This window comes from Hibiscus syriacus, unplaced genomic scaffold, assembly GCF_006381635.1.
Source record: "Hibiscus syriacus cultivar Baekdansim isolate YM2019G1 unplaced genomic scaffold, ASM638163v2 tig00009009_pilon, whole genome shotgun sequence".
Taxonomy (NCBI): domain Eukaryota; kingdom Viridiplantae; phylum Streptophyta; class Magnoliopsida; order Malvales; family Malvaceae; genus Hibiscus; species Hibiscus syriacus.
Window position 1 is genome coordinate 2,090,015 of NW_024062181.1, and position 17,466 is coordinate 2,107,480.

Sequence of the window (17,466 nt, forward strand, 5' to 3'; positions counted from 1 at the left end):
ATATGAGTTAAATATTTATGTTATTCATGTTTGAAGGTAAAAGAGCCCACCAAATGACAAAAAAAAATCGTTCAACTAATTAATAAATATATAACAAAACAACAACATAACGGAAAAAAATATGACGTTATACCTGTTAAGTTGTTATTGTAAAGATTAATGATCTTGAGAGAAATCATGTCTCCAATAACTGATGGAATTTTGCCTGAAACATTATATAATTTGTTATAAATAAAAAAAAATATTACTATTTACAACAATATAATTTAAAAAGTTCAATGGCAAATATTTTTTTATATTTAAGCAAATTATTGAAGTAGGACGAGTCAATTAGCTTACCTGAGAACTTATTATTTTCGATGGAGAAATACTTGAGTGAAGTCAAATTTAAGATTTCTAATGGCACAGTCCCCTCCAAATAATTATCACCCAAATACAAAGATTTTAATTCTTTGCATTTGAATAAACTCATTGGAATTATTCCAGAAAATTGACAGCTTTCCAAGTTAAGATGAAGTAATCAAGGAAGGAAGATAATCAAACATATTAGAGGAAAGATAACCAAAGAGATTGTTGTGTCCCAGTGAAATTCGATGCAATGAAGAAATGTTGAAGATTGAGGAAGGAATAGGACCTGCACAATAAATAGCCAAGGTTATATGAGCCTTAAACTAATTTGTAGAAAAAATGGTTATATGAGTAATAGCTACACTGGTAGTCACTATTGTTTTAGGGTGAATCCACTTTAGTCACCAAACTTATAAAACTTGCATTACAATCACTAAACTTTTAATTTGCTTCCGTTACTATCATTATTGTTGGTTGTTGTTAAGAAATACTGATGTGACTCGTTAAAGTTTTCTTCCCTGAACAAAACCTTAAGTTTCAATTTTGTTCATCACTGTAAAGGCCAAATTTCTTGTGATCGGACCGGTCGTTTGTCAATCACAACGTCGAAAATAATCCATTTGGCAAGAGGATTAACATAGTTCGGTTTTAAATTGATCCAACTATTGAAAATGGCAAATCAAAATAATTTAGCTTTTAGTTTCTATTGGTATTTGATTGAAATTTAAGGAGATTAGAAGGCTTTTCGACGATTTTAAACTGAAAGAAAGAAACAAAGAAGAAGAAGAGTAGTGTAGTGATCTTGTTGATAAAAAACCATTGATCACCGACAAAAACGACGATGGAAGGAGGCGATGACCCATGAGAAACTAAAATTAAAACTTTCTGATTTGTCACTGTCAACAATCATATACTTAAAACCTAACTATGTTAATCCTTTGGTCAAACGAATCATTCCACCATTGGAATTCACTAACCATCAATTTGATCGTAAAAAATTTGGCCTTCGTGGTGGCTAAGTTTTTTGAAACTTAGGGTTTTGTTTGGAGAAGAAGTGAGACATCAATATTTCTTAATGACAGAGACCATAATGAAAGAGAATTAAAAGTTTAGTGACTGTAATAAAGTTTTAAAAGTTCGGTGACTAAAGTGAAGGCACTCTAAAAGTTCAATGACTATCAATGTAGTTTACCCTTAAAACAATTGTTCATATAAATTAAATAATAAAAAAACAAATAAAATAGAAATAGCAACTATTTACCATTGAGGTTGTTATGACCAAGAAGCAAACATTTAAGCATTCTCAAATTCAGTCGTTTTCTCACAATATGTTGTCATGATTTTATGATTAAAATTTTAGAGAATGAAATATGGGATTATACTTATATAGTTGTTACAAAAGAGATTATCAAAAGAGATTATACCTTTAAAGTTGTTATCATAAAGGTCAATCACCTCAAGAGAAGTAAGATTTCCAATAATCGATATTTGACCTGAAAATATAATTAAATGTATCAAAATTTATTAATATTTTCTGAACATGAGAAGTTATTCACTTTTTTTATTTGACCTGAGAAATTGTTATTAGAAAGATCTATGTATACGAGAGAAGTCAGAGTTCCAATAACCGATGAAATTTCATCTGAAACATGTAATTAAATTCGTCAAAAGTTATTTATAATTTTCTAACTCTTTGTTGAGCACTATAGGGATCTATTTTCCATTTCTTTTCTTTTATTCTTAAATGTGAACTTTTATTGTCAAGCAAAAAGGAAAATTGTACAAGAAAATACAAAATAAGTATAATATTATACCTTTTAAATTGTTACCAGAAAGGTCAATCTTCTTAAGAGAAATAATGTTTCCAATAACATATGGAATTTCACCTGAAATGTAAAATCAAATATGTCAAAAATACGGTAGAAATTTATTAATATTTTTTTCTAGCAAACCCTTAATTTCTTTGTTCAGCACTAGAGAATCTGTTTCTTTTCTTTCTTTTTCTAAACATGAATATACTATTCAATTTTTTTACCATTTATGAAAGCTCCAAATAGTAACTCAATTTTATAAATTTAGTGGCAAATAAAAGTTCATCCATCGAAGGTTTGAGACATAATATTGACAACGGCTATCATACTTCAATATCTAAACAATTGTTCATAAAAATTAAATTAAAAAAAAAATTAAACGAGTCATTTAGCTTACCTGAGAAGTTGTTTCCTTCAATGATGAAAGTCTCGAGTGAAGTTAAATTTGAAATTTCTAATGGCACAGTCCCCTCCAAATGATTATGACCCAAATATATATATTCTAACTCTTTGCATTTGAATAAGCTCGTTGGAATTTTTCCAGAAAGTTGACATCCACCCAAATCAAGATAAATTAATCGAGGAAGGTAATCAAACATATTGGAGGAGAGAGAAATAGAGAATTTGTTTTGTTGTCCTAATGAAATATGTTGCAAAGAGGAAATGTTGAAGATCGAGGAAGGAATACGACCTGCCCTACATATCATTTAGAACCAATTTGTTGGAAAATGTTGAAAAATAATAAAAAGCATCTGAAAGTAAAAATAAGTGATTGTTTACCTTTGAGATTGTTGTAACTGAGATACAAGAATTCGAGCTTAGTCAAATTTCCTATTTCTATAGGAATACTTCCCTCAAAAGAGTTGCTATACAATGATAACATCGTTAATTCTTTACAATTGAATACATTATTTGGAATTCTACCTGAAATTTGATTTCCTTCTAAGTCGAGTACTTGTAATTCAGAAATACTGTCAAATATTCCTGATGGTAGATGACCTGCAATGAGATTGATAGCTGTAAAATCAACTTTTTTTTTTTTACTAATGAGAGTATAGTTCAAGTCATAGGAATCTGACCTTTGAGACTGTTTTCATACAAGCTCAACGTTTCTAGTTTGGACAAATTGCCTATGGTGGATGGGATAACTCCAGTGAAGTTGTTATCGTACAACCACAAGTCTTGAAGTTCATGAAAGTAACCAAACCATGATGGGATTTCTCCATCGAAGTTGTTGTTACCAAAGTTCAAATACTTCAGCCGACGCAAATTGGTTAACTCAATTGGTAAAGCACCATGAAAACTATTGTGACGAACGTCGAGCGAGGAAAGGAAAGATAAATTTCCCAAGTGAGATGGGATGGTGCCTGTGAGATCCATACTTGACAAATCCAGAGCAGTGATTCTATGGTGTTTGGACCCACATGTGACACCAATCCAAGTACAAACAGAGATAGAAGCGGACCAATTGGTTGCTAAGAGATTGTGTGGATCATGAGTTATATGGGATTTTAAGGCTAAAAGAGCGGATTCATCGGTGGTGATGTTGGCAGACAAAGTAGCCCTAAAGATCGCAAATAGCAACAGAAACATAAGAGAAGGGAGGAAGGGGGTTTTTGCCATAAGGTTGGGTGTGAGTATAATGCAAATCATGAACAGAGAAACAGCCGAGTTAGAATGGTATTCTTTGGTAAAGGCACAACTTATAGCATAGAATTGAGACTTCGCATTAAATTGTTTTGGAAATGGTCGTATAAATGATTAATTGTGTTAGTCAAGGTCGTTGCAACTTGCTAATACATTGATTGAGCAGCAGCTAGGGATCACAAGCCTCTCTTTCTTTTTTAAATAACATGGTCCCAATGTCTGCATGATTTCAAGTGCGATGCTATCACCATTAAAAGTGTCCTTTCCCGATCCCCTAGGTGTTGGTTGTTTTAAGTCAAGGTCTTTGGCATTTACATCCAAAAAAAAAAACAAAGTATCTATCCATGTTTAATATCATAAATGTGACATAAAAGACATACATGTGATAAATTCATGATAAAGTGTTACAATCAAAACTCAAATATAATTTTGTACTGTATATAATTTAATCTAAATATAATTTTAGTCAAACATAAATTAAATACAATTTATTTTAGTGGTTGAGTGTTACAATTATAGCACAAGTCATTCAAAGACATATACGATTCTAGAAAAAACTTATCGGTTAAGTCAGTATAAATATAATAAAAGATGTATCTAACATAACGTGTATATAATTTTTAATTTTTAATTTAATAACAATTATATATATGTGTGTGTGTGGGGTGAATCGAGAAAAAATCAATATAACTTTTCAACAAAACTCACATATAATTTTATTTTTTTGATATGGGGTCTATGGCCTAGGTAAAGCTAGTCCTAAATACGCCCCATTTAGAGGTCTATCCATTTGGATAAATTACCAACCATGAACATGTAATTAATCAGTTTATACAAATACATGCTTAAAATGATAATTTAATTTAATTTAATTAATTAGATAGAATTATACTTACATCCAATCCTTTGACGTTAAAAATGAATAAATGAAAATATCAAAACTTATTTAGTAAATATTAGTTTAAATTACATCAATGGTCATCAAACTTTTGGGGTGTTTGTATTTTGATCATTGAACTTATAAAACTCGCAATACAATCATTAATTTTTTAATTAATTTTCATTACAATTATTTTTTTTGAAAGAGGGTACTTTGTATTAAGAACAAATGCAAAGTACACCACCTCAAGGACCTCATTAAAAAACCTCCCTAATCCTAGCTGGAGGAAAAAGAGTGAACCAAGAGGTAGAAGAGAACAATACAATGATGCCACAGTGCAACAAAAATTACATACCCCAAACCACAACGAAACTCACACAATCACCCATACATACCAAATAGCAGGAAGAATTAGAAACTAAAAGGACATCAAAAAACAAAATTCAGGTGAACACAGTAACATAGGGGACAATCCGAAAACAGAAGCTGGAAATAGAATCACCAAAACTGTTGATCACTGCATAACACCATGACCTCCTCGATCTTCAAACCAGCACGCATTATAACATAAACAATCCTTTAGGAGCCATTGATCTTAAATTCAGTGAAAAATCTCCTAGAACGCAACCTTAAACTTCACGCAATCCCCGACAATCACGCACCAAACTTAAAGGCACTGATACTCCTTATCAACAAAAGTAAGCCACCTTTTCTTCAAATCCGAATCTGATAGAAATGTACCAGATAATTAAGAGGAATTTAGATCAGATTTGAGCAAGTTGAATCTCTTCAGCGTACGATTTCTTTTTAATTTCTCAGCTTTCGACAGAACTTTGTCCTGAATTATTGAATCAAAATAGAGTAAAAACTCTAATTGATCAAGAAGAAGAAGAAAACTCTCTTTAGAATAATCTCACAAAATTGCAAAAGGGAAGAACTCTTAAGAAAGCTTTCAAATGCTTATAATTAAGCTTTGATTGTTGGATGATAAAACTCAAATACAAGTAGGGTATTTATAGGTTACAAGAAACAATCTAAACCACTCATTAAAATAATCACTAAATAACTAAACCAATGAAATTAAAACATGAGAAAAATACTTAATTTTCACCTAACTAAATTAATGTAAGCAATGACATCAATACTAAATTGATGTAAGCAATGACATCAAATTAATTTAGGTGTGAACTTATTTAGGCTAATATTGAATTTTCAACACTCCCCCTCAATGTTAGCCTTCATTCTTTGAATCATGCCAAACTGACGACGGAAATGTTCAAACTTTTCTTTGGGTTTGACTGCCTCAAAATCAAAAGCCTTACTTCGTCTCGTTCCTTGCTTGATTGCATTAACACCCTCAATTGGACCAAGTATTTTCCCTGGCTTGGCAGCTTTAACACTTGCAGCCGCACCAATTCCCGCTACTTCTCCTTTTCCAATCCTCTTCAAGATGGTTATAAGGTGACGCTTCTCGGGACATCCTCTAATCAAATGAGGACCATCACAGAAGTAACACTTTAGCTTTTCCTTGCTTGCCTTCTTCTTCGAACCGGACTTACCCTTGCCATTCTTTCCCGATGGCTTTCCTTGGCTACGAACAGTCGATGGCTTACCTTGGCCATTGGAAGAGCTTCCTCTACCAATTCCCCGCTATACCTTTTCCCGGTCTCTCCTAATATTGCCACTATCTCTGGGCATGGGCATGGACGACACATCGCTACTTGGCTTGTCACCTGCAAGCTCAGACAACTTTTCGGCTACAGCTATAGCCTCCGAAAGTCTCTGGGTATTACCTTGCTCTCCCCCGAGCATCACCCCTAGTCTAAGTCCTTCAAAGAAGGTCTTGAGCGCACCCTATTCACTCATTGCTCCCTTGCATATGAGCAGCTCCCTCTTGAGCTCATCCATTTCGTTTCTCATAGCCACTACCTCAGCTTCATAGGCATTACTCCCTCGAACAGTCTCTAACTCGTTAAGAACTCGTTGCGTCTCGTCCTTGAATCTGTCCTCCAAGTACTCCAATATATCAAGGCGGGACTCCACAACACCTTGGGTCTCCTTGGCCTCATTCTCGGCTTTTTCAAGTCTCCCGACCCTCTTTTCCCATAAAGTTGAGACCTGTTCCAACTTGATAAGCCTCTCTGCATAGAAAGCAAAACCTTCCATCAAGTAAGCCAATGTCTCGTAGACTGTCAGTTCCTCTTCTTGTTCCCCATCAAGACTCTCCTTATCTTCATGAGTGAACGTACTGTCTCGCTCAAACATGCCTTGGGCTCCATCATCGAGCCTCTTTACCTCGAGATCTAGCTCCTCCTAGTGTGTTTTCACCGCCTCAAGCATTTTTTGCGAACTCATCATGGCATCCCCATGTTTGGACACCGACGATGCTCTCAAGCCCACCAGACTCAATTCCCGTTTCCCACCATGACCCTCTTTGCCTTTGCGTGTGGAAACTCCTTTTCTCTTATACTGAGAAAAGTTTTACAACTTCTGTATATCTCCCATCATGTGATTTGAGTAGCCTGAGTCTACGATCCAATCATTCTCATAGTTAATATTTTCTGGTGTTGTTACTGTGAAAACTAATTCTTCTTCCTCCATAGCAAATAACGCTTCAGCATCTCAACCATCTTCACTATTCTCCTTCGAACTGGAAGTAGCAGTATTACTTTCAATAGGATTTTTCTTGGTCCAACAGTCTTTTGCCATGTGGCCCATCTTCCCGCAGTTGTAACACTTGCCATCGAACTTTCTACTATTATCGCAATTCTTGGAAGCTCCCCCTGAATGAAGGCCTCCATTTCCTTTGTAATTTTTCACCTTGTCACCATCCTTTTTAGATCCACTGCCAGTATACCGTTGAAAAGTGCCTCTACTTTTACTGGTGTAGAGCACTTCCTCTTCACCCTTCAGCGAGACTCCTCCCATTTGCTTGGCCATGGCTTCTTGACCTGCAAGCAAATTTTCAAACTCAACAAGCGATGGTTGTGTCAGCCATCCCTATACGGCGACAACAAACCCTCGATATTTGGGTCTCAAACCATGGACAATTATTACTTTTATCCTGACTTCCCCAATAGCAGCTGTCAGATCTAATTCTAAAATTTCGCGACATATTGACTTCACCTTATGAAAGTATTAGGCAACCACCATTTCGCGTTGCGCCATTGATAGAAGTTCATTCTCGAGAAGTTGCAATTTTGTATCGTTCCTCTTCGAAAAGAGTGTAACAAAAGTGTCTCATGCTTCATTTGGTGTTTTAGCATCCCGGATGTGCTCCAACATTTATTCTTCAATTGTGGTCTTTAAAGCAAACATTGCTTTGCCTGCTTTAATTTTCCACTTTCGCAAGATGTCATTGGCATCTTCTGCCGCCGGTTGTGTAACTTCACCACCACCGATAACCTCCCAAAGGTCTTGACCTTGTAAGTATGACTCCATACATGTTGCCCACGTGTTGTAGCTTTTGTTGTTGAGCTTCTTGATTCCTCCAACTACTTGAAGATCACCCATCTTAACGGTAAGACTTTGACTATACCCAACAAGCTTGAGTAACAAACGTGCAGAGTACTAAATTACTCTAAACACAAAGAAGCTCCACAAGGTTTGTAATAACCCCGACAATAATCTCAAGAAATCTTTTCTGATGTGGAAGATCAGTTAAAAACTGCAGCCACAGAGCATACTTAGAATTTCAAGAGACCTTAAAAACATGGCTCTGATACCAATTGTTGAATCAAAATAGAGTAAAAACTCTAATTGATCAAGAAGAAGAAGAAACTCTCTTTAGAATAATCTCACAAAATTACAAAATGGAAGAACTCTTAAGAAAGCTTTCAAATGCTTATAATTAAGCTTTGATTGTTGGATGATAAAACTCAAATACAAGTAGAGTATTTATAGGTTACAAGAAACAATCTAAACCACTCATTAAAATAATCACTAAATAATCTAAAACATTGAAATTAAAACATGAGAAAAATACTTAATTTTCACCTAACTAAATTGATGTAAGCAATGACATCAATACTAAATTGATGTAAGCAATGACATCAAATTAATTTAGGTGTGAACTTATTTATGCTAATATTGAATTTTCAACATGAATATCCAATAGCGAGCCAAATTTCTGCTGCTTCCTATTCATCCTATTGGTCAGCACCTTTTCACTAGAATGAATAGAAATATTCCTTACAGGAGAATTGGACAAAGACCCCTCTGCCACTGTTGATAACAACTCTGAACTCAGACTATCCAAAAGCCTTAGACCGTTGGAAGATGGCTTAGGCTGCCAATGATCGGCATCTATATTGGAAACCAAAACCCCAATGCTCTCGTCAATGGCTTTGATCGAAAGCCCAACACTAGGCACAATCGGCCATTCGTAGACTGTGCCTTGTGAAGCCGCATGCCAATCCCACTTTGAACCCATGTGCACCCCACTATCTTTATCTAAGGCATTGAAATAACCACTCCCTTGACAAATAAATGCATGCTCCACTACCCCATAACATATTAAAGTCATTTTTCCTAAAAAAAAAACTTTATCCAACAGGAATAATAATATTCAAAACACCTCAAATTATTCAATAGTCTAACTTAAACAACCTTATCCAAACTTAGCAAACTATAAAAAAAAATTTATCCATTAAAATTGCAAGAACCAATTATCTGCAAAAATTGATATTACCACAATCTAAGTATCTTTCTTTAAATCTTGTCAAAAACACGATTTCACACATCACCTTTGGGTTAAAAGTAATAGCTTAGCCTAAATTACTACCAATCAAATAATATTTCGACACTACTTCAAAAATATATTGTATTTTAAATTAATATAACATCATTTATTTTTATCCACGTCATTATATTAATAAAATGAGTTAAAATGGAATTAACAACCGATTAGTTTAATGAGATAAAGTATTAGATCCTTTAAGTAAAGTTAGGATTTCAAATTCTGACGTTTGTGAATGAAGTAAATTAAATTGAGAGGATTTCTCTCATGATAAACCTATAGAAAATCCGATATGAATAGTTTGATTAACCGACCTGAGGGATTAAAATCGAATGAGAGTTAACGGTTGAATGACTAAAATCAAATGGATTGATAACGTTAGAGACTAAAATCTAATGGATCAATAACTTTATGGACCATGTAGCCTTAATAAAATTGGTGACCAAAATCCGTCAAACTAAAAACAAAGGGGACTTTCATATAGTTTACCAAACAAAAAAATAGTTAAAATGAAGCAGTAAATATTGTTTACCGGTCGGAACCGACGAGGCAGAGAGCGGTCTGGTCTTCCGAGTCAAAGATAGAATCTGGAATCTACCAGGTGGGCAATTCTCAAATCATTGCTTCAAATAAATCTAGAATTTTATAATAATAATAATAATAATAATAATTAAGAGAATCAAATTCAGCTGGCTTCACTTTCCTGCTTCCTTAAACCAGAAATAGACCCCTCCATTTCTTCAAATAAGAAATATATATCTGGAAAATTTTGGAATTTATTAGACGAAGAGAAAAATAGAAATATGAGGATACAGTGCAACGTGTGCCAGGTGGCGGAGGCGAAGGTGCTGTGCTGCTCCGACGAGGCGGCGCTGTGTTTGGAGTGCCACGAGAAAGTCCACGCCGCGAACAAGTTGGCCAGCAAACATCATCGTGTTCCCCTCTCTTCTTCTCACATGCCTAAATGTGACTTTTGCCAGGTACTTTAATTTCCCCTGGATGTTTTTCCCTTTATGCTTATAGTTGTTTTAAAGGCCAGAGTTTTATCTGAGAGGTAAGGTGGAGTTTGGATTGAATTCGATTTTCTTTATTTGATTTAGGTTAATTACCAAGGGAAATTATGGTTTATACTGAGAGAAGCGAGAAAATAAATTGGGGGAAGCCTATCGTCGTTTGAATTTGAAGATCTTTACTTTCATGAAATTCTAAGAACGAGCTAAAATTCAATTTGTATTTTAATACTAAGAGGTGATTACAAGGTAGTTAATGTTCATGATCCTTATTAACCATGAACAATGGACACACACAATACAGATGTTGCTCGAAACCGCAATCTCTAGGGAGAAAATACTCCGAGGCCGTTTTGAGTTCTAAAATTCGATTTTTCGATTGTTGCTTTTGGGACTATAATTTAGGATTGATTTCTATTTTCTTCCTTAAAAATAACAATTGTATCTGTTTCGTGCATTTATGTACTGTTCATGAACTTTTCTCATTTTATGACTGTTTTTAAGGGTATTATATCTATAATTATAGTGTCCTGTTCATGAATTTCTCGTATTATGATGGTGTTTATGTTGTTATATAATTATATTAGTTTTTGACATATCTAACAATCAATTAATGTTGACAAAATCAATCACTGTTTTGACAGGAAGCATCTGGGTTTTTCTTTTGTTTGCAAGATCGAGCTCTACTCTGCAGAAAAAGTGATATTACTATACATACAGCAAATCCTTATGTCTCTAGTCACCAAAGATTTGTGCTTACTGGAGTAAAGGTTGGTCTTGAAACATCAACTGACCATGTTGGATCTTCTTCCAATGTTAAATCACCTTGTAATGAAAAAACCTCGGGAACCAAATCCAATTCTACGTCTAAAAGCTGGGCTCCTATGGCATTTACAAGCGAATACAACAAGGTTCTTCCATCAACTGTTGGAGTTGAGAACAGTGTGCCGGAAAAAATGTCATATGGTGGGGGTTCTACGGCTGGAATCATTCAACCATGGCAAGTGGACGATTTACTTGGGCTAACTGACCTTAATCAAAGCTTTCGTTACATGGATAACGAGTTATCTAAGGTAGGCTTGTCATCTCGGTTTTGGTTCTATATTTAATGTTTTTCTTATGTAGAATGGAGGCCATCCATGTTCTTAACCTTATATGTCTTTCTGCGGATCATGTGTTTACTTACATTGTACAAAAGTTACTTTTACTAGGATGGTAATTAAATAATCCACACATTAGGTCGACCTTCCTCTCTCTCACGCATGCAGTTCCCTGTTGGCATGAGTGAGTTAAAGCATGCATGCATGAATGAAGCTTTTGTGGCGATTTGCATGTCTTGAAACCCAAGAAAATATAGTGATGCTTCAGTCACTTGGAAGTAAAATCACATCTAGGACCTCATGCTCATAATGATTGCTCGAGATTCGACTTGGCTAGATAACCTTCTTGCTACTTGAGCTAGATATCTAGGTTTGCTGCATGAAATAGTATTGTTGGTTGGATTAGTTTACGTTAATTAGCTGCTATATTGGACCTTGTCAAAGTTAATTTAGTTGGTAGAATGGCACCAATGAATATCTAAGTTCTATTCTGTTGGTTAGACAATCAATTATTTTACTATGTTCTTCAATGCCAATGTTAATTAGTTCGGACTTGACTCGTACAGTTCGGTGTGTGCTTTCAATGGTTGTTAGCATTTTGGATCTTTAGTTATGGAATGGACTATGCAACTTGATCGATGATGTACTGCAAATTTTTGTATTTTGTTTTTACTTCTTGTTCCATATCCTTCGTCGGTCCCATATAAACACTGAAAATTTAGCAACTATCGTGCAAAAAATCATTGAACTTACAACTGTTTTAGAATTGCATGTTTTCGGCAGAACATTAAGAAGATACTTTGAAGTTGAAGGGGAAAAAAGTACCTATACTACTAACACAGAGAGAAATAGCACTTGGTACTGGAAGAAGATTTCTGCCCTTATTATATGTATACAGCCACAAAAACACAGAGTGAACATTTCACCACTCGCTGTGGTTGAAAAAAATAACGCTTGTGGAATGATGTGGATTCAGTGCTGTAGTTGCATCAGCACGATCTATTCTCCCTGTCACACCCCAAAAATTTCTTTAAAATTAATTAATTGTTTTTTTTTCAGACTAAACTGCAAATTTTTAAAAATATATGTACTAAAGTTGAAAATTTTTAAAATTTAGGGACCAACACCATAATTTCCCCATCTTTGTCTGTCTGTTAAAATAAAAAAAGGGAGAGAGTAGGGGCTGGCCTGCTTGAACCCATTACCTAGGGTATAGCCAACCTAGACCCTACCAGCCGACCTAGACCCTATTTATGTTAAAAATAATCAGTTATGTATATTATTCGTTTTATATTCGAGTTTTTATTTACCTTAAACCAGAAAACCCCTCCCTCCCCGTGATTCAACCTCATTTCCCCCTAAATTTGGGAACCCTTAGCCACCGCTCCTCGTCACCAAATTTAAGGAGATTAGAAGGCTTTTCGACGATTTTAAACTGAAAGAAAGAAACAAAGAAGAAGAAGAAGAAGAGTAGTGTAGTGATCTTGTTGATAAAAAACCACTGATCACCGACAAAAACGACGATGGAAGGAGGCGATGACCCATGAGAAACTAAAATTAAAACTTTCTGATTTGTCACTGTCAACAATCATATACTTAAAACCTAACTATGTTAATCCTTTGGTCAAACGAATCATTCCACCATTGGAATTCACTAACCATCAATTTGATCGTAAAAAATTTGGCCTTCGTGGTGGCTAAATTTTTTGAAACTTAGGGTTTTGTTTGGAGAAGAAGTGAGACATCAATATTTCTTAATGACAGAGACCATAATGAAAGAGAATTAAAAGTTTAGTGACTGCAATAAAGTTTTAAAAGTTCGGTGACTAAAGTGAAGGCACTCTAAAAGTTCAATGACTATCAATGTAGTTTACCCTTAAAACAATTGTTCATATAAATTAAATAATAAAAAAACAAATAAAATAGAAATAGCAACTATTTACCATTGAGGTTGTTATGACCAAGAAGCAAACATTTAAGCATTCTCAAATTCAGTCGTTTTCTCACAATATGTTGTCATGATTTTATGATTAAAATTTTAGAGAATGAAATATGGGATTATACTTATATAGTTGTTACAAAAGAGATTATCAAAAGAGATTATACCTTTAAAGTTGTTATCATAAAGGTCAATCACCTCAAGAGAAGTAAGATTTCCAATAATCGATATTTGACCTGAAAATATAATTAAATGTATCAAATTTATTAATATTTTCTGAACATGAGAAGTTATTCACTTTTTTTATTTGACCTGAGAAATTGTTATTAGAAAGATCTATGTATACGAGAGAAGTCAGAGTTCCAATAACCGATGAAATTTCACCTGAAACATGTAATTAAATTCGTCAAAAGTTATTTATAATTTTCTAACTCTTTGTTGAGCACTATAGGGATCTATTTTCCATTTCTTTTCTTTTATTCTTAAATGTGAACTTTTATTGTCAAGCAAAAAGGAAAATTGTACAAGAAAATACAAAATAAGTATAATATTATACCTTTTAAATTGTTACCAGAAAGGTCAATCTTCTTAAGAGAAATAATGTTTCCAATAACATATGGAATTTCACCTGAAATGTAAAATCAAATATGTCAAAAATACGGTAGAAATTTATTAATATTTTTTCTAGCAAACCCTTAATTTCTTTGTTCAGCACTAGAGAATCTGTTTCTTTTCTTTCTTTTTCTAAACATGAAAATACTATTCAATTTTTTTTACCATTTATGAAGCTCCAAATAGTAACTCAATTTTATAAATTTAGTGGCAAATAAAAGTTCATCCATCGAAGGTTTGAGACATAATATTGACAACGATTATCATACTTCAATATCTAAACAATTGTTCATAAAAATTAAATTAAAAAAAATTAAACGAGTCATTTAGCTTACCTGAGAAGTTGTTTCCTTCAATGATGAAAGTCTAGTGAAGTTAAATTTGAAATTTCTAATGGCACAGTCCCCTCCAAATGATTATGACCAAAATATATATATATTCTAACTCTTTGCATTTGAATAAGCTCATTGGAAGTTTTCCAGAAAGTTGACATCCACCCAAATCAAGATAAATTAATCGAGGAAGGTAATCAAACGTATTGGAGGAGAGAGAAATAGAGAATTTGTTTTGTTGTCCTAATGCAATATGTTGCAAAGAGGAAATGTTGAAGATCGAGGAAGGAATACGACCTGCCCTACATATCATTTAGAACCAATTTGTTGAAAAATGTTGAAAAATAATAAAAAGCATCTGAAAGTAAAAATAAGTAATTGTTTACCTTTGAGATTGTTGTAACTGAGATACAAGAATTCGAGCTTAGTTCAAATTTCCTATTTCTATAGGAATACTTCCCTCAAAAGAGTTGCTATACAATGATAACATCGTCAATTCTTTACAATTGAATACATTATTTGGAATTCTACCTGAAATTTGATTTCTTTTAAGTCGAGTACTTGCAATTTCGAAAGGTTGTCAAACATTCCTGATGGTAGATGACCTGCAATGAGATTGATAGCTGTAAAATCAACTTCTTTTTTTTAGTAATGAGAGTATATTTCAAGTCATAGGAATCTGACCTTTGAGACTGTTTTCATACAAGCTCAACGTTTCTAGTTTTGACAAATTGCCTACGGTGGATGGGATAACTCCAGTGAAGCTGTTATCGTACAACCACAAGTCTTGAAGTTCATGAAAGTAACCAAACCATGATGGGATTTCTCCATCGAAGTTGTTGTTACCAAAGTTCAAATACTTCAGCCGACGCAAATTGGTTAACTCAATTGGTAAAGCACCATGAAAACTATTGTGACGAACGTCGAGCGAGGAAAGGAAAGATAAATTTCCCAAGTGAGATGGTATGGTGCCTGTGAGATCCATACTTGACAAATCCAGAGCAGTGATTCTATGGTGTTTGGACCCACATGTGACACCAATCCAAGTACAAATAGAGATAGAAGTGGACCAATTGGTTGCCAAGAGATTGTGTGGATCATGAGTTATATGGGATTTAATGCTAAAAGGGCGGATTCATCAGTGGTGATGTTGGCAGACAAAGTATCCCTAAAGATTGCAAATAGCAACAGAGACATAAGAGGAGCAAGGAAGGGAGTTTTTTCCTTAAGGTTGGGTGTGAGTATAATGCAAATCATGAACAGAGAAACAGCTGAGTTAGAATGGTATTCTTTGGTAAAGGCACAACATATAGCATAGAATTGAGACTTCGCATTAAATTGTTTTGGAAATGGTCGTATAAATGATTAATTGTGTTAGTCAAGGTCGTTGCAACTTGCTAATACATTGATTGAGCAGCAGCTAGGGATCACAGGCCTCTCTTTCTTTTTTAAATAACATGGTCCCAATGTCTGCTTGATTTCAAGTGCGATGCTGTCACCATTAGGTGTCCTTTCCCAATCCCCTAGGTGTTGGTTGTTTTAAGTCAAGGTCTTTGGCATTTACATTAAAAAAAAAAACAAAGTATCTATCCATGTTTAATATCATAAATGTGACATAAAAGATATACATGTGACAAATTCATGGTTAAGTGTTACAATCATAACTCAAATATAATTTTGTACTGTATATAATTTAATCTAAATATTATTTTAGTCAAACATAAATTAAATACAATTTATTTTAGTGGTTGAGTGTTACAACTATAACACAAGTCGTTCGAAGTCAGATACGACTCTAGAAAAAAAATTATCGGCTAAGCCAATATAAATATAATAAAAGATGCATCAAACATAACGTGTATATAATTTTTAATTTAAAATTTAATAAAAATTTTATATATATATATATATGCGTGCGTGCGTGGGTGTGGGGATTGAATCGAGAAAAAAATCAATATAACTTTTTAACAAAAACTCACATATAATTTTATTTTTTTGATATGGGGTCTATGGCCTAGGTAAAGCTAGTCCTAAATACGCCCCATTTAGTGGTCTATCCATTTGGATAAGTTACCAACCATGAACATGTAATTAATCAGTTTATACAAATACATTCTTAAAATGATAATTAAATTTAATTTAATTAATTAGATAGAATTATAATTACATCCAACCCTTTGACGTTAAGAATGAATAAATGAAAATATCAAAACTTATTTAGTAAATATTAGTTTAAATTACATCAATGGTCATCAAACTTTTGAGGTGTTTGTATTTTGATCATTGAACTTATAAAACTCACAATACAATCATTAATCTTTTAATTAATTTTCATTACGATTATTTTTATAAACTTCCATTAAAATATACTGATGTAACAAATTAAAGTCATTTTTCCTAAAAAAACTTTATCCAACAAGAATAATAATATTCAAAACACCTCAAATTATTCAATAGTCTAACTTAAACAACCTTATCCAAACTTTGCAAGTTATATATAAAAAATAAAATAAAATCTTATCCATTAAAATTGCAAGAACCAATTATCTGCAAAAATTGATATTACCATAATCTAAGTATCTTTCTTTAAATCTTGTCAAAAACACGATTTCACACATCACCTTTGGGTTAAAAGTAATAGCTTAGCCTAAATTACTACCAATCAAATAATATTTCGACACTACTTCAAAAATATGTTGTATTTTAAATTAATATAACATAATTTATTTTTATCCACGTCATTATATTAATAAAATTAGTTAAAATGGAACTAACAACCGATTATTTTAATGAGATAAAACATTAGATCCTTTAAGTAAAGTTAGGATTTCAAATTCTGACGATCGTGAATGGAGCAAATTAAATTGAGAGGATTTCTCCCATAATAAACCTATAGAAAATTCGATCTGAATAGTTTCATTAACCGATTCGATAATGGTGGTTAAAAAAAGGGGTAAACTATGCAAATAGTCCATTTTGTTTAGGATCTGTCCGACTTTGGTAACCAATTTAAAAATAAAAGATAAATAGTCCCTAACATTATCAGTCT

General features: G+C 33.4%; 2 protein-coding genes across 3 annotated transcripts; one reads left to right on the top strand and one right to left on the bottom strand.

Annotated features, from left to right (window-relative positions):
* Positions 1 to 481: 481 nt before the first annotated feature.
* Positions 482 to 15,704, bottom strand: LOC120202992 (receptor-like protein 35). Of its 2 annotated transcripts, none has more exons than XM_039203369.1 (2): positions 15,102 to 15,704; positions 482 to 634 (listed from the first exon to the last, which is right to left on the bottom strand). In XM_039203369.1, exons 1-2 carry the CDS (start codon positions 15,400 to 15,402, stop codon positions 507 to 509), a joined length of 429 nt encoding a protein of 142 aa, XP_039059300.1. In that variant the 5' UTR covers positions 15,403 to 15,704; the 3' UTR covers positions 482 to 506. The 2 variants fall into 2 exon arrangements, with proteins under 2 accessions (XP_039059300.1, XP_039059301.1); XM_039203370.1 differs by lacking the exon at positions 482 to 634 and adding an exon at positions 14,846 to 15,022.
* On the top strand, positions 10,104 to 11,678 carry LOC120202991 (B-box zinc finger protein 22-like). Its single transcript, XM_039203368.1, has 2 exons — positions 10,104 to 10,404; positions 11,079 to 11,678. Exons 1-2 carry the CDS (start codon positions 10,228 to 10,230, stop codon positions 11,541 to 11,543), a joined length of 642 nt encoding a protein of 213 aa, XP_039059299.1. The 5' UTR covers positions 10,104 to 10,227; the 3' UTR covers positions 11,544 to 11,678.
* Positions 15,705 to 17,466: the final 1,762 nt, after the last annotated feature.

Coding starts and splice junctions, on each gene's coding strand:
- LOC120202991 (XM_039203368.1), top strand. CDS start 10,228: ATGAGGATACAGTGCAACGTGTGCCAGGTGGCGGAGGCGAAGGTGCTG. Junction 10,405..11,078: donor CTAAATGTGACTTTTGCCAG/GTACTTTAATTT, acceptor CTGTTTTGACAG/GAAGCATCTGGGTTTTTCTT.
- LOC120202992 (XM_039203369.1), bottom strand. CDS start 15,402: ATGGATCTCACAGGCACCATACCATCTCACTTGGGAAATTTATCTTTC. Junction 635..15,101: donor GTATGAAAACAGTCTCAAAG/GTCAGATTCCTA, acceptor TTTATTGTGCAG/GTCCTATTCCTTCCTCAATC.